Genomic DNA, 24904 nt, shown 5'->3' on the forward strand with positions numbered 1-24904 from the left:
GAACTCATTGGTTTAGCCGCTAGATCAGTCGGGACTTGCAATGTAGAGTGAGGTAATCTCACTAATTTCTTCTGCCGAGTGATATTCTTTGTACTGGATTGCCAGCAAGGCATCCAAAGATTGTATTCAGAAATAACTTCAGCTTAATAATAAAAACCCTCAGATCTGTTGCACTGGTTTTCCCGCATTGGGTTTTTCCGGGGACATTTGTCCAAAAACAACTGTGTCATTTGTGTTGTATCTTTCTCTATTGTTTAGTTTCTTGTTTCGGCATATTATTTAATTGGTGTAGGCTGCAGTATATGTATTTTGATGTTTTCCGTAGGAAACTGCAAATAACTTGTTCATGTAAATCTCAATGTTGTTAAAAGCGCGATCGGGATTAAATCGGCGCCGGGAATAAAGCGGAAAAAATCGGCAAAAGCGGGAAAAAAGCGGGAAAAAAGCGTTTGGCACAAAAATATTCATTTTTTTTCATTTTTTTTCAATTTTTTTAATATCTAAACCATCTACAACATAAAATAAATACATTGACACATAAATATGATAAAAAAACTAATATATAAGATGTTTAATATCATTTCTAGCGCTAAAATCACACATAACATTGAATCATGTCCTGAATAGTAAGTCCTGAGTCCCAACTCAGCCTCAAAATATCAACAAAAAATATGATAATGTATCTCATCATGTCATAATGTCATATACAATAAAATGAAAGTCTAATCCTATTGATTTCCTCTGCCCCTCTTGCGAGAAAATGGCACAACTTTCTCTTTCCCTCTAGATGTAGAAGCTGGTGCCTGTGCTGGTGGAAATGGCAGTGGAGTCTGACGTGCTCTAGAAGCTGAAGAACTAGTAGTAGCAGCTACAGGAGGCTGAGGTAGACGGAGACCACGTCCTCTACTGATGGTAGTGGTAGCCCGGGTAGGCGGTGTCACCTCCTCCTCCTGCTCCTCCTCCTCCACCTGCTCCTCCTCCTCCTCCTCCTCCTGCTCCTGCTCCTGCTCCTCCTGCTCCTGCTCCTGCTCCTCCTGCTCCTCCTCCTCCCCCTCCTCCTCCCCCTCATCTTGCACTAACCAATCATTAGTGGGATCCATGAGAGGCCTCTCGGTCTCAACCCTCCATTCAGCAGTGGTGTCAATCCCATCCAATGAGATGGCTTCCGTATCAGGTGTCCTCTCTAGTTGTCTCACCCACAATCGAAGATTGTAGTAGACATAGACCATGTCATTAAGTCTATGGGACTCCAACCTGTACAAAGTTCATGAAATAATAATTAATAATTAATATTATAAAAAAAATATTGTTTAAAACTTTAATGAATTCAAAAATTTATTTGGAAATTTGCAATATTTTAAATGTTTAAGTGTTAACCTATTGCGCTTCTTGTTGTGTATTTTTTCAAATACACTCCAATTGCGCTCACATCCTGAGGAGCTGCATGTTTGGCTGAGGATGCGTACGGCAAGCTTTTGCAAAAGGGGTACTCTGCCACCATACATCTTCCACCATGCGTCTACAACAAAATTACAAATAAAATTTTAAATAAACATAAGAAAAAAATGGAATTTGAAGAGACAATGAAATTTGAAACAAAGTTACAAAGTACAAACTAAAAAATACCTGGCATTTTAATCGTCCTATCAGTGACAGCCATCTCAAAGCCAAATGTGCCACCTGACATCTTATATGTCTCAATTTGTCTAGAGATCTCTATACGTTGTTCTGGAGATCTCACCATCTTCTGGACACAGGTTAATAATCCTTCCACGACCTCAGCATCAAAATGAAACCCACATGCATAAGAAAATGCAGGGTTCAGGAAAAGCCCAGCAGCATGAATGGGACGATGGAGTGTGTTGTTCCATCGCTCATCAATCACTTCCCATAGAAGGAGTTGTCTCTGAAACCCATCATCTCCCTTATCATCATAGTAGGACCGAATGGCTTCTTTGGCCCTGTCCATGGCTTCATACAAATAGCCCATTGCGGGCTTCTCACCATCAACCAACCGAAGAACCTTTACCAAAGGTTCAGTAACAGCGCACACCTCCTGCACTCCCGCCCAGAAGTCTTCCTGGTATGAAACTAGTCTGCACACGGCCTCTCCTTCTGGTTTGCGGCTCATTGACGAAGCACACCACTCCTCTGAAAGAAACATTCTCTTCAAATCCCACATAGAATTCAAGAGGGATTGAAGAGATATGAAACTCGTCGCAAACCGTGTAATGGCGGGGCGCACCAACTCTTTGTTGTTGGTGCATTTTCTCATCAAGCTAAGCACAGATGTGTGATTGTAAATAAATTTTGTGATGCTTTTTGATGAGTCAACAATATCTTTGACAAAGGGAATTTTCCCTATGTCCTCTAACATCAAATCAATACAATGGGCAGCACAAGGTGTCTAAAATAAAGTAGGATGCCTGTCCATAAGCATTCTACCAGCAGCAACATAATTTGCAGCATTGTCCGTTATGACTTGGACAACATTTTCTGCACCCACCTCCAAAATAAACACATCCAACAAATCACATAAAGTTCTTGCATCTTTGATTTGATGAGTTGCATCAATAGATTTGATAAACATAGTCCCCTTGGGACAACTAACCAAGAAGTTTATAAGGGTTCTCCCCTTTTGGTCAGTCCAACCATCTGACATAACAGTGCATCCTGTTTGTGCCCATGATGCCCTAAAATCCTCCAATCTTTGGGTGCAGTCACGCTTTTCCTCTTGAAGAATCCGGCCTCTGAAATCATGAAGAGAAGGGATTTTGTACCCCGGGCCAACACTGGCAATAGCATCAACAGTAGGTTGGAAAAATGGATTATTCCTTATAATGCTGAAAGGAATATCACTCCAGAGGAGAAATTTTGCCATCAACCTATCAGCTTGTTCTTTTTCAGTTCTTTTTAGCATTGAACCGATAGTTGGTTGTGAACCAGGTGTGGTTCGAGGAACAAAAAATGATGATGCAGCTACCGGATTGACTGACGCTGCAGTAGAACCAGTGCCACTTGGCCCACTTCCTTCAGCTGACCTTTTTAGTTGCCTTTTGAGTTCTTCTTTGGCCTCTCTAGTGTGCTCTAATTCTCCCAATGCTCTCATGGCTCTTTGGATAATTTCAGGATTTGTATTTATACAGGGCCCCACATCATGTCCAGGGATTTGTGCAAGGTGGAACTTCAACCTGTACACCCCCCCGAATATCTCCTTTCCACACAACTTGCAATTCAAGTTTTGTCTATCATTCGGAGCTTTAGGTTCACCATATTCCCAGAAAGGATCCAATTTCCTTGGCATGTTTGTTTTTGAATTTTGAATTTGCAAACCTATGGAAAAATAAGGATTAGGAAATAGGAATTTAGGATTACAAATTACAATTTAGCATTTACAAAATTACAAGTTACAAATTTACAAAATTCCAAGTTACCCAACCAAATGGCAAATGCCAAAAAACAATGAAAATCAAAAAACATAAACAATGTTTAAAAAAAATGAAAAAAAAAATAAAAAATTGGTTCCCATAGTCATACCAAGTTACCCATCCCAAATCAATGAAAAATTACAAAAAAATCTTTAAAAACAATGAACATTGAAAACAAATGGTGCCCATATGAAATTTCTCAACCAAAAACAATGAAAAACAAAGTTTATAACAAGGAAAACAAAAAAAATTTAATCTACATACCGTTTTTATGGACAAATTGGTGATCTTGTCTTGGATTTCTCCTAAAACCACTTGGATTCGCTCCCAAACCCTTCAGCGCTCCTCCACAAGACGTCTCCTCCTCCTCCGCGCGGCGAAAGTCAGAAATGACTAATAAAAAATCGATTTTCATAACTTAAAGCCCGCTGCCCCGCGCCTCGGCGCTTTTTTCAATAAAAATTGCGATTTTTTGAAAAAATCGCGATTTTTTTTCGGAAAAAATCGTTATAAAAAAAAGCCTGCGATTTTTTGGGATAAAAATCGCGATTTAAGCGGGATAGTGATAAAATCGCGATTTTTTGAAAAAATCGCGATTTTATCGCGATTTTAACAACACTGGTAAATCTAACAAGTAGGAGAAATATCATCAATTGATGCAGTAGGGATTCCCGGGTTTAAGGAATTTTCACAACCTCGTCTATCTTCTTCCATTCAATATCAAGGGTGGGTTGAGCACTAGGGGTGGTGTAGGGTACAAAGAAAGAGTCAAGCTCTTTACTTGCCCTTTTCAAATTGGATGAACTAGGGCTAGGAACATGTTCATTTCTATGTCCGGTAGGAAAAGTGGAGGATTCTTCACAATTAGGTATATGATTTTCAGGGTCTTTGTCAAAAGCATCATTGATTTGGTTTATACCGATGTCTAGTTTAATCTTCTTGTTCTTGGCTTTATCTGCTTGGAAGGATTAATTATAAACTTGCATTTCCACCTTTAGATTGTTAGAGACTTTTGAGCAAGGTTCTACTTGGCCTCTTTCATGTGCTAAGTCTTGTGTTATCCTATTGATACCCCCACCTTTAACTCTCTTCTCACAATAGTTGCATATCTTTTTCTTTTCTTCATCGAAATGGCATCGAACCATGTTGGATCCCTCTTGTCTTTAGAGGTCATGGCAATTTTTACACCAACAAATAGATATCTGCAAATAAAACCCTAGGAATTCTTAATTAAAGAGAAAAAGAGAAGAAGAGGAGCAGCCTTGACATACCGTCACAAGCCTTCCAAATACTCAGAAAAAGAGTAGCTCTTAACAGAAGAAAAAACAGCTCTCAAACAGCCTACAAAATTTAGAAATAAACCCTTCAATCACCTCCAAAAACAGTCCAATAATTTTTAAAAAGCCCCTTGGAACATCTCCAAATCTGCCTAAGAAGATCAGTCTTTCAACCAGCTCTCCAAATCTGCCGAAGAATTTCTTCAATACAGCCCTGCAAATAGCCCTTCAAAACCGCCCAAGAAACTCAGCTCAAGAATTCCATAAAGCTCAAATGAATAGTGTGAGTGAGATTAAGGTGGGGTTGGGGGTTCCTCTTTAAATAGGTTTTAGTAGGTAGGCCCTACAGTTAGTTGTTAGGCAGCCCCTCATTTAATTTATTGTTGTTTTTTTAAATTGGATTTTAGTGGTCCCTAGTTGCGCTGTACAGTGCCATATGAACCAGTTGGTTGTCACAAGATCTGGGAAAGCTCTTTTAAACACTGTTGATAATATCAGCGATATTATAAAATATTGCGATATTTTCTCAGACGATATATTGTTGAGAAAATATCGCGATGTTTTCAAAATATCGGCAAATATTGGCAAAATATCGCGATATTTTGAAAATATCGGCTATGTTTAAAAAATTTGAAAAAAATATTTTTTATGCCTGCCGATATTTTGCTGATATTTTTGCCAATATTGCCAATAAGATATTTTCTGGACCCTCGCCGATATTTTGCCGATACCGATATTTTCAACACTGCTTTTAAAGTAAATCAAACTAAAATCTTGACATACCAAAATACTTAAAGGGATTACTGTGAGAAGTGGCACTACATTCCTTTATGATTCACGACCCTGAAATCTCCCTGTGGACTTGGCTAAAATCTGCAGCAGATAACCCAAAGGATGCCTAATTGTCAAAAGTGCCCTTCTTCAAAGTTATTCCATGATACCCAAGCCTATGAACCCAGTCAACTGATGTTTGCTGGCAATTACCAAACAAATACATGCAATAAACATGTGTTGTATGCTCATCCCAAAAATATATATAATATGTTTATTTGTTCAATATATTCTCATTTAGTGTCTCTATGATTTTCCTCTGGTGGTTGGGACTGGATACATAATCTGTTTGGCAGTTATCTAAGTACAAACCAATGTTACAAACATTGGCATTGAGATAAAATTGGCAAGGGTTTGAAAAACCAAAAAATCTTAAAAATCGAGAAATGTCGGCAAACATCTGCAAAATTAAGATACCACCAAAATATCGGTAAAAATCAGCAAACATCAGCTAGGCCAAAAATTTGCAATTTCGTGATTTTTTCGTTATAAAATTGGGATGTTTGCATTACTGGTACAAACCTGTCTCAAGTTGATTTGGTAAAGGAAGAGAACAAGTCGGCAATGTTTATGGATGGTAGCTATCATTCTCTACAACTAGTTCTCTGTGTGTTATTTGATGCTCTTAATATACTGGAGGTGGCATAGTGACTTATTTTTTATTTATAGATCCATGTTGTTACATTTGTTGAATGCATCACTAATGTATCAATTCTCCAGAAATTTTCCTCTGGCACGTATCCTTGAAACTACAGAAAATTATGGCATAATGTTTAACTTGGTTTCAAGTTTTTACTGCTGGCCAGTGGCCAGTACACATTTTTTGAACAATGATGATAATGATTTAAATCCAAAATAAATTTTGCTATGCATTTTCACAAAGCTTAATGGGACTAACTTTTCTTTGCAATATGAATTAAATGCAGGTAGTTCTTGATTTGGATGAAACATTGGTGTGTGCCTATGAATCAGCTGGTTTGCCTCACTTTCTCCATGCTCAGTCTACACAACTTGGAATTAAATCATTTGAGCTGCAGTGCATTTCTATTGATAAGGTCAATCTCTGTGATAGATGGATAGTGATTTTCTTTTCTCTTTTAAGCGATTAGTTGATCACATGAGTTTGTTAGACATTTCTTTTACATTCTATCTTCTGCTTGCTGATTGTGATCCAAATCTCTCAAAAACTAGGATGGTGAAGGAAAGCAAAAAATAAACCATGTGACTGTTTATGAACGTCCTGGTCTGCAAGAATTCTTAACAAGGACCAGTGAGTTTGCAGAACTTGTTATTTTCACAGCAGGTCTTGAAGGTTGGAATTTCTCTCTCTCTATATATATCTTTAGTGGTGGAATGTTCTCTTGATTCTATTTTAGCTGACATCTATCCATTCATGATTCTATTATAAAATTTGGGTCCCTATTGAAACTTGGCTAATAGGTTATGCTAGACCTCTTGTTGACAAGATAGATCCACAAAAACGAATCAGTGCTCGACTTTATCGGCCTGCGACAGTGAACACGTATGTTCAACCATCTTAAAGTTTTTTGTATCTTGAAATAAATCTGTTTATTTTTGAGATCAGAAATTGGTGCAGAATGACTGAAGTTGGCATCTTTGTTGTTTATGAAAGCTGTGCATTTGATAAATTGGATGGAGTAAGATCTGAATGTTCATATTGAGAAAACAAAACCCACTACTGAGAAAAAAATTGCATGCTCCTTAACAAACTAAAGTGCTTGCTGTTTAGATTTCTATACTGCTTACTGTTGGAATCGTTTTTTTGTTGATTGCTGTTAAAGCTTGTGTTGAGGTCATAAGAGAGTGTAGATCTATGGTGATCCCTTTAATGATTCCTAATCCAACAAGAAGATATTGCAGAAATGTAACAATACTTAACATCGATAACAAGAAGATCTTCATAATGCACATACCTTGACTTTATCAAGATAATTTAACCATAACGAAGAGAGAACCACCACAAGCAGAGCGAAACAGTATAGGTGCCCTTACATGAAAGAATGAATGAATTCACTTGAATGAGATCATACAAATGAGAGCTTCAGTTGTGTATATATACACAAGTCAACTGAGTTTTTCTTTCAAGAGGGGGTTATGGGCCCACAAAACAAGTGAAACACAATAAAGTACAATAAGTGGGATTAACTACATCTAAGTCAGCTCATGAAGGGCCTCAACTACCGACATGGTGGGCTGGCACAAGTGAAGATTACACATTCTAAGCACAACCCGCTGACCCCCTCCACTCAAGAAGAAATCTAAATTAGGATTCACATGAGATGATATCACAGTACATCATGTTTCCCTCCTAAGTGGTAGCTCACATACATCAATTGTTCATAGAAGAGTGAAGGTGGGCTTCAAATGAGATTGGGTGATAATATCTGCAAGCTGATCTATGGAAGGAACAAAGATTGCCACAAGCTTTCCTTGAGCATTGTTAGAAAATGTGTAATGATTGTTTAGTGGCCACGTTTCTAATTGTACAGTTTGTCATTATAATGATTGTTGGAGCATTGTTACGAGGCATTTGTATACATAATGAGGCATAATTAAACTATGTGAGAAACCCAAAGATCTCACATTATTGGCTTTATTATTCTTAATTAACTCACTTAATTCTAAAATTGAGTTTATCCCTCATTAATCATGGGATCTGTTCCCTCATCCTTCAAACCTATACAAGGGAGGTGTTGGAGGTTCAATACTGTGCTTGAGAGATTATATGGATCCCATTTGAAATCCATACTTGAATGTACTCATGATATTGTATTGAGAGATTTTATGAATAATAGAATGCCTAGTTTGTGTGGTTGTTTTCCCATCTTGAGGTTTTACTACGTAAGCCTTCTTGTTCTCTCTTGATTGCTATTTGATCTACTTTTGTTGTTTAATGCTTTCCGTAGGAGTTAAGGAAATACTTGATCTTGGTGTTATGTTAAATTTATGGATATTTACTTGACTTTCATGGTATTAGAGCTATAGATCTAATCCAAATTTGTATTTTTGTTTTGTTACTTTAAACATGATGTCTGATAGTTTTTCTTCATGTGAATGCTTTTTGACAGGAAGTAGGATTTCACTAATCCTTGAGTTCAAGAATGATCTAAATCTCAATGTTTTTGGACTTTTGATGTTCCACTGGATTACGAATAAGCTCAATAGTTCTTTGATTGTTACAAAATAAGACAAAAGGGCAATGTTGGGCACAATTTCTCTCAGCACGTAATATCTGCATCTAGGAGCGATGCTTCCCAACATGAATTGCATTGGTATATTCAGTTTTAGCGGGTGAGAGTCCCACCCCTTGTTGCTTCTTGGACCACCAACAAACTGGTCCAAAACCAAGAGAAACCAAATACCCCGAGGTGGATCGCTGCTCATCAAACTTATTGCCTAGTTGACATCAAAAAAGGCAAGAAGATAGATGTCAATCCTACTAAGTAGAGAATACCCATGTGAGTGATGCCTCCAAGACAGTGGAAAATGAGCTTAGATTCTTGCTAATAACTCTTATGAGGCTTCTGCATGTAATGAGAACTCATATTCATTGCAAAGGAGATATTTGGTCGAGTATTTGTAAGATAAATCAAATTGTTGACCAAAGATTGATAAATGTATGCATCAAGCAAGAGTGAAGGGCACTAGTTTTGAAACCTCGTCCTTGTAGCAATAGGAGTACCAACTATTTGTAGTTTTCCACACTAAAGCATTGCAAGAGATACCTAGTGTATTGTGGATGAGAAAGAGAATTCCTTGACGAGTCTAAGAAATTTGAAGCCCCAAGAAGGAATGAAGCAATCCTAAATCTATCATCTCAAAGGAGTCCTTTAGTTGTTGCTTCAAATAATTGATCGTGGATGTGGAATGACTAGTCAGAAGGAGAATATAGCACAACAATAAGACTTTGGTCATCTTGATGGTGAATGTAGATATCATACACAACCTTGCAACAAGTGAAGCCACAATTGATAAAGACGTTGCGGATCTTCTCATACAAGGAGTAAGGTGTGCCTATTTAAGACCTTTTAGAGATTTCTTGAGCTTGCAAGTCAAGGGAATAGGGCCATTTTGTATAAACCTTGGTGGTTGCTACATAAAAATCTCTTCTTGAAGCTAGGGAGGGAGGCACTTTTGACATCCCTTTGATGAACTTCCAATTCAATGAATTAAATATAAATAAAATCATTGCAATGGGTCCACACAAGCAATTGGAAAATAGTTTTGAATAATTGATACCTTACTTTTGGGAGAAACCTTTAGCAACAAGATGTGCTTTATGTTTCTCGAGTCTTCCATTTGCAAAATACATGGTTTTGTGCACCCATTCTTGACTAATTAGATTCTTACCCTTGGGTAAGGGGTCTAGATCCTGTTGCCGCCTAAATCCACACTTGGGATATCATGGAGAAAATATGTAACTCCACTTGGTGTGGCCTTGGGGGCAAGTTTTGAGTTGATTTGTTGTCACTCAATCCTCAACTCCTCCTTCTAGGCTAACTCCTAGAGAAGCCAAGAGTGGTGGACCCTATAAAAATAACTAAGACTTAACTAATCTATACTAGATGAGTTGAGTTCTAGGAGTTAAAATTGTTGACCAAGATATATCCACAATGTAAATGCAATAAAAAAATTCATAAATTTAATGAGCATGATAATTGTAACCATCTATGAGAAAGATATTGCAAGATGAAGAAAACAAATAATCGAAGTTAAATATGAAAACTTGACAATGAGGCCTAAGAATAACTGTTCACAGAAATGCTTTGGAAATAAATAAAATGGATTTACTTGAAATAAATGACAATTTCTCCAATAGATAAACTTTGCAAGATAAGGAAGAACATGAAATAAAAATTCAAGCACTAAAGTTGCAAGATAGATGTAGTGAAATGCTCTTGGTTTATTTTAAGTTAAGTTAGTTTGGCTAGTTTTAAGATCTAAAACAAGTTTCAATTGAACTTCTTCCCCAGACCTTATCCTTGCCGTGACCCCGATCTCAAAATAAGGAGTCAATAGGGGAGAAGGGTCCCTAAGTTGCTACTTCAACTAGCAAAGCTAGAGGTTAATTAATTATTGCAAAATGGAAAACCAACTATTGAAATATTGAATTCAATTTAGAGAGTTGCTTGCAAAGTAAAATAACGCTTGACATATGCAAAAAAAAAACCACTAAACTATATATGTAATGAGAGAGATTAAACTAGATTAATGCAATTAAGAAATGAGCGAGTGAATTGCAAGAAACAAGTAAATTAGAAGTTAGCTAAGTTGCATGAAATAAATAAAATGGTTGCTTAAAAGAACTAAATGTATAAAATAAGAATTAGCTACTTATCTTAGTGTGATTAGGCTATTCGATTTTAGTTTGACCAAAAGAAAAAGAAATCACTCAAGCATCACAAGAGAGACTTCTCCAAATGGGGAAGAGGGATGCTTAGGGGGAAAATCCCATAACTCCCAAGAAAATAATTTCTTTATTAGATCCCTTTTATAGAATGAGAGATGTAGAGATGTGATGTTACAAAGGATCCCTTTGGGAAAGGGATTTTGAAGAAGAGTTTTGGAGAGAGAGCTTACAACAAGAGTCCCTCAAAGGGATCAAATTCTCTCTTCCAAATAGTTGCAAGTTAAAAAGGAGGTACAAGATGGATCCTTCTTATAGAATGAGGGATGAAAGATTTAGTGAGAAAAACTTACGATAAGCCCTCTTTCAAGAAAATAGGCAAATGCTATGCTCTAAAACGTTGGAAATTAGAAACAATTACATAGAAGTTACAATTGGCCTTTGGGAAAACCCAAAAAGAATCTCCTTTTACAAAAAGTTCAATGTCCTCCTTGAAGAATCTTTGAATGAAGGCCCGTTAAAGGGGTTTACAAGGAGGAATGGTGGTTTGCAATTGTCTGTCCAAAGATGGTATTTTGATTGCTTCAAGCTTCAAAGGTTTGGCACAATCCACAAGTTTTCCTTCTTGCACTCAATGGCCTACAAACAAATCACCAAAATGAAAAGTGAAGGATGCCAAGACACTTTGGACATCCACAATGTTAGTAGCAAACCTTGATCAAAATGAAAACTACAATCAAACTCTGGATTAAATGAAATGAAATCCTACTCTATGGCAGCCAAGAATGGCCAAGTTAAATCAGCTTTTCTTGGCTGATTTGTGGTTGTTAGGACAACCACTAAATAGCCTTAGAATGCTAGATATTCAATTAGCTCATGGACAAAGTAACCAAGAGAAATATTTTTGAATTTGAAGGTAGGTAGAAGTGTTGGGCTTGTTCAAATGCCCTTCTTTTTGGATCTCTTTGGCAGCCCCTGAATATGGCGAAATCGTGACTCCCTTGGAGCATTGAGGTTGGTCGATCTAATCAACACGATTTGGCCAACCTCAAACCCTTGAAGGCAACTTGTGCTATAACCCAAAAGACTTGCTCACAATTATTAATAAACATTAGGAAACAACTTGCAAGCATAGATAATTTATGCTATTCACAAGTACGTAACATTATCTAATTTAATTGCAAAACCATCAAAGGATAGACAAGTACTTGCCTATCCTTCCCTTGGGAAACACTGCCCCTTCTTGGGCCTAAATATACTAAAGGAGAACAATTGAAAGAATTTTAACAAGCAAAAATTTTACCTCATACCCAAGAAGATATCACCAAGACAATACCAACATGGAACCTCCAAAGACATTTTATTATAACAATGAGTAAATTGACAACGTGTACCCAAGCCTCAAGCTTCCAACCATTTTTTTTTGAACAATGAGAGCTGGGTTGCATTTATAAAAGAAATGAGAGAAGATCCCAATAGGAACTGTTGACCACTCTGTGTCAACTACCCTATAGCAGTATACTTTTTCGCAAAGGAATTCCATCCTGATTGGGCATTCAGATCATCTTGGATTCATCATCATCAGTGATTCAATATATCAGAGTTATAAACCCATTCTGCAGTTTGTAATGTAAATGATCTCAGTAATACCATATATATGTAACAACCTAGGTAAGCGTACTATTTTGGTGACGATTTCCAACTTAGGAGGTTTTTCGTATCATTGATTCATTTGTGTTTCTAAACACAAATGATCGACAAAGTTTTTCACTCTAGCCTCACCCCAAAGCTAGGGTGGATTTTTTCGTCAAGATCTTAGGTAAGTTCTAGTGTTCTAATTGAGTCTTCTGTAAAAGTAATTTGGGAATAATTTTAGCTAATTGGCTAAATTATTTTATTACAAATCACTTGGTCTACTAGATCATATTGAGTCACAGAATTGGGTAAAATAATTGAGGGTCTATAACAAATGGGTTTTCCCTCTTTGAGGTTTGAAATGTAATTATCTTATGTAAATAATATTTTACCCATGGTGTTAAAATATTAGAGAGTTGGAAAAAATTATTAATCCCTTCATGCGTCAATTAATTAAATTTTCCGGTAAAAATAAATTAAAAATTTTAAGCAAAAAATTTAATTAATTAGAGTCAAAATTAAAGTCTTAGGGAAAATAAATTGTCCAAATAAAAAATTCGTGGATCCTAGAGAAATTAATTTTTGGAGGTTCCCCACCAAGAGAATATTGAAAATTTCAAGAAATTTTGAACCCTTGGGTCTTGGTGGTTAATTCAAAGTCAATTTTTTGAGGAAATTAGCTCAAAATAATTAATTTTCAGCTAATTAAAAATGAATTAAAAGAGAAATTAAAAAATAAAAAAAAAAGAAATATTTCGACGGTGGAGATGAAAAGATAATCAAGTCTTTATCAATGATCAAGATTACTTTGACGGAGATCAAACCAACTAGCCGTTTGGAGAATTTCTCTATAAATTAGAGGTTATTTGTCTTACAAAGCATCCGATATTTGAATCGTGTACTAGTTGCTGAAGCTCTCTTGTAATTTTTTCTGAAATAATAATAAATCGCAAAAGTCGTTGGGGTTTTCATTGATGGTGGTGTTTCTCTCCTACTTCTTATGGTAATACTATTCCTAATGCTTTGCTAAAGTATATTTTAGAAGTTGTTGATTATTAGCCTTTGTGGAATAACTTATTGCATATGTATCGTATGCCAAAGTTATGACATCGGGAAGTTGATGTTCCAACTAACCCCAATGGGATCCACAAGCTTTTGGCGCTTCATCTCCTAGGGTTAGGTTGTTAGATGTTTAGGGTTTCCCATTGTTTCTTAATGATAAAAAGGCCTTCGAGCCTCATTGTAACGGAGTTCAAAAGACATGTAACTGCCACATCTCTTCTTAGAGATAAGCTACTATCGCCTAAGCTAGTTTATTTCCATTCTGCTGCCTGCATGTAAGAGTTTTTAGTATTTTGTTATCAATGAATTGAAATTCAGTTTTCACTGTAGCTCTGTGTTTTTGTTTAAATCTGTATTTCATTTCATTCCTGCATAAATCTCGGTCAGTGGTATCAAAGTGGTCTGTTCTTTCTCTGTTTTTCTGTGCATGTCCCCAACAAGGTCGGGGTATAAGGAGTTAGGGCTCGAACTAGTTGAACCTTTGCAAGACCAACCTTGCTGACCCTAACAACCTCCCATGGCGGAAGAAAAAAAAGACGAGGGAACATGAGATCCTTTCAAAATATTGCTCGAAGAAGCCCTCAAGCGACAAAGGAATGCGATGATGGACAACTTTACCTAGATCCTTTGGTGGATGCCCACAGATGACACATCTTCATCTAGCAGCCACCCTGGAGGCGTCACTCCCTTTAAAGTATAAGTCAACTTTGATATTCCAATATTTGAAGGCTAGATAGATGCAACTTCCGTAGATAAATGGTAAAATCTATTGGAAGGATATTTTTCGGTTCATGATTTTTCCAATAGGGAAAAAATTACTTTTGCACTCCTTAAAGTCAGCCCCCATGTCAAGGACTGGTGGGAAACCTACTGTGAGCAAAGGGAGGAGAGGGAACCCTCATTGTTTTTAGCCACACCCACTTGAAATTATTTCTGACACGCCATCAAGGAACAATATAAACTTGTCGGGAGCTATGAAGACAAGTATATAAAGTGGACCACACTGCGACAACGAAGGGACCAAGACATGTCAGAGTTAACAAATATTTTTCATACCCTTCACATGAAGTTCCGTATCAAGGATTTTGAGCGTCAGCTAGTACTCAAGTATTGCGACTATTTACACAAATACATCCAAGATGAGATGGAGTTTCTGGACATCTCCTCGCTTGGGGCTGCCTATCAATACGCTATCAAGTTCAACAAGGAATTTAAACAGAAGAAGCGAGACTTTGGATCTATGAATCCAAAGCAAGGGAAATGCGCCCCCAAACTGAAGAACAAAGGACAAATTCAAGGCGGGGTGACCTAGGACAACCCATTGAAGCCGCAAGCAAAGAACGACACAACGAAGACGAAGAAGGACATAGGAAAGTTGTGTGAGTTCCACAAGAGCCCCACTCACAACACAAATGAGTGTCAAGCCAAGCAATCACTGGTGGCTGAGCTGAAGGCTTCAAACTCAGATGCATGTTCCGACTCTGAGTCAGAACCCAACGAGGGGAATGACAAAGGGAAGTGGATTATTGATGCGGAGCCCAACGCCATTGTTGCCACCACCAAGGTCTAGAATATTGGCCCTGAAGATCTAGAGGGGGAGCGTCTCTTCCACTTACAGATGTGGGTGAAGGGTTCTCTGCTGCAGTTCATTGTCAACAGCGGGAGCGAAAAGAACCTCATTTCAGCAGAGTTTGTGAAGCGGTTGGGCCTACCAACCACATCACACTCGCAGTTGTACACCATTAGGTGGCTTCATTAAGGACGAGATCTTCGTGTCAGCCAATAGTGTTACCTTCCCTACAACATCAAGCCCTTCATGGATGAAGTACTGTGTGATGTTGCTCCTCTTGAAGTTTGTTATGTATTATTAGGCCAACCATACTTCTGGAGCGTCATGTTGTGTATGAGTCTAGGCCTCGCACTGTTATTATTACTTTGGGCAATAAGTTATACAAGATACTAGATGTAGCCCCACCTACCGCCATCTTTTTGATCTCTGCTAAGCAATGCAATAAGATCATCTCCCAGACCGGGAAATTTGTTTTCTTTTTTATTCACTCTCAAAGGGGAAGATTGTGGCCAAATCTATGGTCCCCTAGAAGGGTTCCTCCATGCAACAAAAGTAGGTGGATAAGGTCGTGGAAGAATACAAGGACATCTTCTCCTCACCCACAGGGGTACCCTTGCAATGTTAGGTCAAGCATTCGATCGATCGGACTCCCGGAGCACTTCTATCCAATGGGCCGCTATATCGATGCTCCATTTTGGAAAATGAAGAAATCAAGCGACAAATCCAGGAGTTGTTGCAAAAATGGTGCAAAATTCCTCACCTTGTGGAAGCCTAATTGTACTTGTGCGGAAGAAGGATAGGACCTGGAGGCTCTACATTGATTATTGGTCACTAAACAATCACTGTCAAGAATAGGTATTCAATCCCATAGATTGAAGACCTTCTGGACCAGCTCAAGGGGACAAGTATATCACCAAGATCGATGTGAAGTTTGGCTATCACCAGGTTCCAATAGAACCCATAGATGTATGGAAGACCACCTTCAAACCCAAGGAAGGCCTTTTTGAATGACTACTCATGCACTTCTGGTTGACAAATGCCCTTGCTACTTTCATGAGGTTGATGGATGACATCTTGTGGCCCTTCACCAACTCGTTCGTGGTTGTTTATTTGGATGACATCCTCATCTTCAACAAGAGTTGGGAGGAGCACTTGCAACACATTCGACATGTCCTTCAAACTCTGCGATAGCACAAACTGTGTGCCAACTTGGAGAAATGCACCTTTTGCATGAGCCGGGTCCAGTATCTGGGTTACATCATAGATGAGAAAGACGTGCATGTGGATTCGGCTAAGATCCAAGTCATTCGAGATTGGCCAACCTCGATCACTCTAAAAGAGCTTCGCAACTTTTTGGGCCTTGTAAATTTTTATCGAAGGTTCGTGTTGGGATTCTCCCATATTACTTGGCCTTTGTGTCAGATTACCAAGGGCAGAACGAAAGCAAAGTTTTCTTGGTCCGAGTTCCAACAGAAGGTGTTCGTTGAGTTGAAGGATTGCCTCTGCTTTGCACCTGTACTCACATTGCTAGACCTGCAACATCTCTTTGAAATTGAGATAGATGCCTTCGACTATACTATTGGTGCAGTTCTCACCCAACATGGGCATCCGGTGGCCTATCATAGTGAAACATTTTATGATACAATTCGGAAGTACCCTACCTATGATAAAGAGATGTATTCTATCGTGCAGGCTTGTCAGCAATGGAAGCATTACATTCTGGGAAGGAGACAGTCATCCACATAGATCACCGACCTCTTCAATTTATATAGACAGAAGGGAAGTTGCAGAATGATCACCATTAGAAATGGTCTACATATATGCAACAATTCCACTTGAACATTAAATACAAAAAGGGCAACACCAATCATGTTGCAGATTGCCTTAGTCGGACCCCAGTTGCAACACTGACTATTGTTCTCAACTCTTGTGGCCACGAGACCTTTGGATGGCCGCAACTGTACAAAAATGATCTAGAGTTCGCCACCACATACCAGATGCTAGTGGATGGAAATCAAGTTTTAGATTTCCACCTCCAGGACGCATTATTATGTTACCTGGGCCAACTTTGTGTTCTTTGAAGTGAGCGTTCCAAGCTGATTTGGGAGACGCACTACAGTCGGGTCGCAGGTAACTTTGGTGTGGAGAAAATTGTGGCCGCACTACAAAAGTATTTTTATTGGCCAAAACTTCGACTGGATGTTGGAAGATATATTAGATTTTGTTAGGATATTCCGACACATAGGAAATAGTTAAGTACAACTTGGTCTAGTATAGAGTTAGGTAAAGTGTGTTTCTTTACTATGTACATTTTGTAACTTACAATTTGACGGTCACGATATGTAGTGATCCGACGGTTCATTCTCTCCTCGGTATTACCGACACTTGATCCGTGGCTTAACACCTGATTGGTCCATGATCTCTATTTAAAGAGCATGGAGGGTCATTTGTAGGTTAACCGTGCATGAGAGAAGCTTATGTAAATTTTCATTCTTTTATTAATAAATTGCATGAAGTGGCCGCGTTGGCTCAGGCCGTGGACTGTTTCCCTCTTTGGGGGTTTTAACCACGTCAAAAGTACTGGTGTATTGATCTGTGATCTGTTTGTGAGCGGTGTCCTTTGGTGTTCTGTTTGAGGAACTTACCCTGTAAATTCCTACATGGTATCAGAGCTATTTGAGGGCCGCGTCCGTTGGTGATCCAAATCTGAAGCCGGTAGAACTGCATCCGACTATCGTTTCCTAGATCTACTGTTTCTGACTGCTTTCGGGCCGAGAGGACTGCTCTGTTGTGTTGGGAGCATCTGTTGCAGTGAGGAACCCCTTTCGTTTCACGCGAAAAGGTTTCCGGTAGCCCTAGCTACGTCATTTTTAAGATCTGGAGGTCTACAGTGTTTATTTGCAGTTTACAGTTATTTTCACTCTGTTTATTTCGGTTTTCGGTTTATTTAGCTTTTTTTTATTACCGGATCTACACCTTTCATTTCTGCGTATGCTCTTTGCCCTGCGACTCTGTGCAATCTGGGCAAATCAGAAACAGAAAGGAAGGATTTTTCTCATGTGTATGCTCTTTTCCGCTGCGCCTTAGTGTGATCTCGGAAAATCAGAAACATTGAGGAAAATATTTAGTTTCCGGCTAAAGCTAACTTCGAGCCGCAAAGTTCATTTTTGAAAATATCTAGTTTCTAGCTAAAGCTAACTTCGAGCCGTAAGGTTCGTTTTTTTGTATGTCCGTGTTAGGTTTTGTGTTTTTTTTTTGTAGGGAAAAAGAGCTTTCTCAAAGCAAGCACGCAACCCAAAGCATCAACCCCCCCCTCTCTCTCTCTCAAACTTTTTGTATAGCTCACTTGGTGCAAAGCTAATTTATGAGAGTAGAGGTCTTGGGTTCAAGTCTCCATTTTGTGGGGGCGGATTTTTTCATTTCCGCACATTCCCGCACTTCGTCGGCGACTTCATCAATTTTTTTTCAAAAAGCCATAACTTCTTCATCCGGAAGCTGTTTTCAGAACCGTTTTTTTTGAAACGGCCTAATTTTTCGAGATCTTTCCATTGGTACACTTAGTTTCAGCATCTACAGCTTCAATTTCTGTTAAAAATGGAAATTCCATGCCAAGTCATCCTTGATAGCACCAACTACTTCCAATGGTGGTCCTACATTGTGGATTTACTTAGAAGTAAAGGTCTTTACAGAATAGCCACAGGCCAAGAGACCAAACCGAAAGATGAAGATAAGGCAGCTAAATGGGAAAATAGGCAAGACCAAGCACGTGGGTTGATAGGGATGTCTATTTCTCCAGATCTTAGATTCCATATTGCAGAACTTGATACTCCTGATGAAGCAATGAAATAGATTACTAAAGTATTTGGAATTAAAAATGAACTTAAAGCCCATCAACTTGAAAATGAATTGCTTACATTGGACCCCAATAATTTTTCTTGCATTGAAGATTTTTTGTCCAAGTTCAAGACCCTTAGACTTCTCTTGGAAGGTGTTAAGGTTAAGAAAGAAGATAGTAGCCTTATCTACTCTATTCTTACTAAGTTGGGACCAGCCTATTCTGTGTTTGTTTCCACCTTCCATTCTACAAGAGAAGCCTTCATTTCTCAAGGACAAACCTACAAGTCCCCTTCCTTTGATTCCTTTTGTGATTCTTTAATAAGAGAACAAGAAAAACTCTTACACCTTGGTCTTCTTCATCTTGGAAACTCTTCTAAGAAAGCGTTAGCCGCCCAGCAACAACCAAATCCAAAGAATCCTAAGAAGTTGTATCCTAAAAAGAATGGTCCTAAACCAAACAAGGGTCCTAAGCAATTTCAGCCTCAAAATGAAAAATCATTTCAACAAAATGATAAGACAAATAAAAACAAAGGGAAGAAGACTGATAGACATTGCAACTTTTGTAATCGAGATGGCCACTTAGAATCCAAATGCTTTAAGAAGATGGAAGCCTTGGAAGCAGCAATGAAGAAGCATAACATCCATTTGGAGCACTCTTCAACTTCAACTTCAACTTCATCTTCAGGAATGGCACTTTCTGCATGTGGTTGTCAAGCATCTCGGTCTGGCTATGCACTAAATGTATCTTCTTCTTCTCATTCTCATGAGTGGCTCATTGATTCTGGAGCTTCTTATCACATGGCCAAAAACAAAGCCATGTTTTCTTCTTTAAATGATTGTAACACCAAAAATATATATGTTGGTGATGATAGATCTCTTAGTGTTGTAGGGACTGGAACTGTTCATCTAGACAATAGTCAGTTTAATGATGTATTATGTGTTCCAACCTTATCCTACAACCTTCTATCTGTATATCAGATAACCCATTCAGGTGAAGGTAAAATCGTTGAATTTTCACCTCACGATGTTGTAATTAAGGACCTAAGAGATCCTAGACAGATTTTAGCTACTGGCATTGCTGATGATTCTACAAGGTTGTATAAGTTTCACAACTTTGGGTCATCAAATCTTCTCTCAGTATTTGTTGCTCATAATGATGAAGTGAGCAAACTTTGGCATGAGCGATTTGGTCACTTAAACTATCGCTCTCTTCAGAATCTATGTAAAGAAAATATGGTGACAGGTCTTCCAATGGTATCTTGCGGAGATGGTGTTTGTTCCGGATGTGTACTCGGAAAACATCATCGGGATAGTTTTGAAAAATGTGCCTCTTGGCACGCCTCAGCCCCTTTACAGCTCGTGCATAGTGATTTATGTGGTCCAGTTGCTTCATTCTCTGACTACAAGTATTTCTTAACTTTCATTGATAATTTCTCCAGACGCACTTGGGTATACTTCTTAAAACTCAAGAGTGAAGTATTTAACATGTTCTTGGCCTTTAAGGCCTTTGTTGAAAAACAATCTGGACATCAAATTCTTAAGCTAAGATCTGATAATGGCGGAGAATATGTTAAAAACACATTCATCAACTTTTGCATTGAGAATGGAATTCAAATGCAACATACTGTTCCATATACTCCACAACAAAATGGTGTAGCTGAAAGGAGAATCGCACCTTAAAGGAAATGGCTAATTGTATGCTTCAATCTAAAGGACTTAGTCTTAATTATTGGGCAGAAGCAATTAACTGTGCAAATTACATAATAAATCGCACTCCTACTAAGGTTTTAAAGAATATCACTCCAGAAGAAGCAAGGAGCTCAATCAAACCAGATGTAAGTCACTTTCGTGTTTTTGGAAGTGAAGCATGGGCCCATATTCCAGATGAGAAACATAAAGTTTTAGAACCTAAGAGTGAAAAATGTATTTTTGTTGGATATTCTGAAGATGTCAAAGGATATAGACTTATTCCACTTAAGTCCAAAAATGTTATCATTAGAAGAGATGTAAAGTTTGATGAAAATATATCGGCCTGCGAGCCTAGTTCGGCGGATGTGCCACCTCTCCCTATCTCTTCTACTTTTGAAAATATTTCTTCTTCAGATGATGAAAGCGAGGATGAAAATCCTCCCCCACCTTCTCAGGATCCTCCTTCAGCTCCTCAGCTTCCAAAATGGGTCTGTGCTACTCGGGATGCAGCAGGTGATCTTGCCGGTGATCCTACAGATCAGCGACGTACACGTTCTCAGTTCGAGAAAGCCTCTTCTTTACTGGCTCAAGCTTCAGTGAATTATGATCCTGACACCTTTGCAGAAGCTTCAGGCCATCCAGATTGGGAAGCAGCTATGAATGAAGAATATCATTCATTATTGGCAAATGATACATGGGATCTTGTTCCTCTACCAAAGGGACGAAAACTTGTCAGATGCAAATGGGTTTACAGAACCAAGTATGGACCAGGTGGGAAAGTTGATAAACATAAAGCTCATCTTGTTGCTAAGGGTTTTTCACAAGTTGAAGGCATTGACTACACTGAAGCCTTCTTCCCTGTTGCCAAAATGAACTCTATCCGCCTTGTTCTTTCCCTTGCTGCCTCTTTCAAATGGGAAGTCCATCAGATGGATGTTAAATCTGCTTTCTTGCATGGGGACTTGCATGAAGAAATCTATATGGAACAACCTATTGGCTTTATACAAACAGACTCCAGCCTTGTATGTCGGCTTAAGAAATCCCTTTATGGTCTCAAGCAAGCTCCTCGAGCTTGGTATGCCAAAATGGATAACTTTCTTTTAGAAAATGGCTTTTCTAGGTGTCATTCTGACAATACTATCTACACCAAGAAAGTGGGCAAGTCTCTTATCATTCTTGTTCTTTATGTTGATGATCTTATCTTGACTGGTAGTGATCCCAACCTTATAAACCATGTGAAGTCTAGCCTTAAAAGGAAGTTTGAAATGACAGACTTAGGACACTTACATTATTTTCTCGGTCTTCAAGTCTTGCAATCCAAGGAAGGTATTTCCCTTTCTCAGTCCAAGTATGCTTGTGATATTCTACGCCATTTTCACATGGAAGACTGTAAGCCAGCCCCTTCTCCCTTTCAGTCTGGAGTCAAACTTTCAGTCACTTGTACTTCTCCTGAAGTTGATGCTACCTTATATCGTCAACTTGTAGGAAAACTTTTGTATCTAACCCATACTCATCCTGATCTTTCCTTTGCTGTTGGCCTTGTTGCTTGGTTTATGCAAAACCCACGTGAAAGTCATTGGAAAGCAGCTAAAAGAATACTTCGTTATGTTCGAGGTACAGTTCAGTTTGGGATTCATTACAGTGCCGAAGCATCTCCTCTATTGGTTGGTTTCACTGATTTCGATTGGGCTGGTGACCCTGATGATCGGAAGTCTACTGCAGGTTATGTGTTCACTCTTGGCTCAGGACCTATTACATGGGCTTGCAAGAAACAAGGTGCCATTTCTCTTTCTTCAGTAGAAGTAGAGTATCGTGGTGCCGTAGAAGCTAGTAAGGAAGCCTTGTGGCTTCGTCAGATCCTGTCAGAGTTTGGCTTTCAGCAGCAGCATCCGACTACACTTTGGTGTGATAATCAAAGTGCCATTCAACTATGCAAAGATCCAGTCCAACATCAGCGCAGCAAACACATTGAACTGCACATGCACTTCATCGGAAAGCTCATTCATGACCATGTTCTTGAAGTGCAATATTGTTCAACAGATGATTAAGTTACAGACATCTTTATAAAGGCTCTCACAGAGGCAAAGTTCACTAAACTTCGATTTATGGTTGGAGTTCAAGAAGTTGTCACTAAGGGGGGATAGGCTCTAGTGCCTCCTTCCTTCTCCTATTGTGTCATATTTGTAAATCCTTCAATCCTATCCCAAGTTGTTCTTAAGGGGGGATGTTAGGATATTCCGACACATAGGAAATAGTTAAGTACAACTTGGTCTAGTATAGAGTTAGGTAAAGTGTGTTTCTTTACTATGTACATTTTGTAACTTACAATTCGACGGTCACGATATGTAGTGATCCGACGGTTCATTCTCTCCTCGGTATTACCGACACTTGATCCGTGGCTTAACACCTGATTGGTCCATGATCTCTATTTAAAGAGCATAGAGGGTCATTTGTAGGTTAACCGTGCATGAGAGAAGCTTATGTAAATTTTCATTCTTTTATTAATAAATTGCCTGAAGTGGCCGCGTTGGCTCAGGCCGTGGACTGTTTCCCTCTTTGGCGGTTTTAACCACTTCAAAAGTACTGGTGTATTGATCTGTGATTTGTTTGTGAGCGATGTCCTTTGGTGTTCTATCTGAGGAACTTACCCTGTAAATTCCTACAGACCTTGCACTGCTTGTGCCATTGACAAGTCAACCATCAAGAAGCAAGGCTTGTACACTCCTCACTCATGATGATTGACGATAAATTCAATACCAGGCCCCTCACTATCTTCTCATCAGCGATGACCTTTATTGTTGCGGTGTTGATTGTATCCTTCGTCGTTGTCTCACTCATCATTATGGCTAGGACCTTACATCATTCGTAAGGACTTGGGTAAGGGGGCATATCTCTTAGAGGATTTCGAAGGCCAACTTCTTCCTAATCCTCGCAATGCACTCTACCTCAAGAAATTTTACCCATAGCATATCCCATTGATTTGTGTGTATTTATTTCTGTCATGCATTTAGGTAGGTTGCATCATCTCATTTGTTGTCTTTTGCACCTTTCAGATGGATCCATCATCCACACTGTATATCGGTTATGCCGACGGTGTGAGTCGCTTCTCCAGGAATCTAGCCTCGACAGCATGGGCCATTTTCACCCCCTTGCATACGTTAGTCCATTCTAACGGCGTGTGCATTGGATTTGCCACCAATAACCAGGCTAAATATGATGCAGTGATAAGTTTGTTAGTCAATGCCCTTGCTCATCGCATCCTTCATCTTCATGTTCGTTTAGATTTCTTGTTGCTTGTCATGTAATTGAATGGTGTGTATCATGTGCATAACCAAGTCCTATTTAGAAAATTCTACGAGTTAAGCTGTTGGTATGTGAATTTGAAACCATTACTTTCAGTGATGTTCCTCGATCCCAAAATAACTATGTAGATGCCATTGCAAATAACATTCTAGATTGGCATTTATCACATGTATACCACGGAAGACAACCATAACCAAAACAAATGCCGAACCACAATCGTCATATAAAAGATGCATAACCACATTATGTATCGACATATAAAAATAAATGTGTTTGGAGTCTACGACTCTAAATACATCCAGTATGCCCATAACATACTGGACGACACATAGGCCCCTACATCTCCTTATCATCCTTTGGAGGATCTCGTGCCAAGTTGGGCAGAGATGCTTGAATCCCTTTTTCGAGCACTCGGAACACAATGGCACTCCACAAACTCCTCTTGCTAGGGAGCATCATTCCCACCTTTGCATACCAGATCAGTTCTTGGTAACTTTTCAAGCTTCTTGGACAACCAAACCTTGTGATTATATGCTCAAATATGAATCTAGCCATAGTATCTATAGAGAAATCCCTTACAACCTTCCTTCTCTAGCTTCTTAATGAGTGTAAGGCTGGGCTATTGCGGTAACCGTCCTCTCTTAAGTGCGAGCTTCCTTCATGGTGAGGTTGGAATCACGTATACCGAATGGCTTTGTTTTACCCATTGGATCCATTAAGACAACCCAGCAGCACACTTCCACACAACCACTTGATACACTGCATACCCCTTTCCATGCCTTAGATTATGTAGCTTTAACTGACACCCTAGTGCATCAGTACTTAAATACCTCTATTGTGAGACTTTAGTCAGGGCCGGTCTCTCATCCCCTCCATCACATATGCATGCGGGCAGTATCCCATG

The 24904-nt window shown here is 38.8% G+C and overlaps 1 protein-coding gene across 1 annotated transcript in view; it reads left to right on the top strand.

The window, feature by feature from the left end:
* LOC149192825 (Haloacid dehalogenase-like hydrolase (HAD) superfamily protein) overlaps window positions 1-24904 on the top strand; it is a 119878-nt gene that overhangs the window by 41904 nt on the left and 53070 nt on the right. The window contains exons 2-4 of the mRNA XM_089404719.1: window positions 6463-6591; window positions 6728-6848; window positions 6977-7058. Of these exons, the coding sequence (XP_089260845.1) occupies window positions 6463-6591; window positions 6728-6848; window positions 6977-7058 (332 nt within the window). The remainder of the gene's footprint in view (window positions 1-6462; window positions 6592-6727; window positions 6849-6976; window positions 7059-24904) is intronic.

The sequence above is a fragment of the Pinus tabuliformis genome, chromosome 2_2 (genome assembly GCF_031772625.1).
Source record: "Pinus tabuliformis cultivar Carrire ecotype Pingquan chromosome 2_2, CPIR1, whole genome shotgun sequence".
NCBI classification, from domain to species: Eukaryota; Viridiplantae; Streptophyta; class Pinopsida; order Pinales; family Pinaceae; genus Pinus; species Pinus tabuliformis.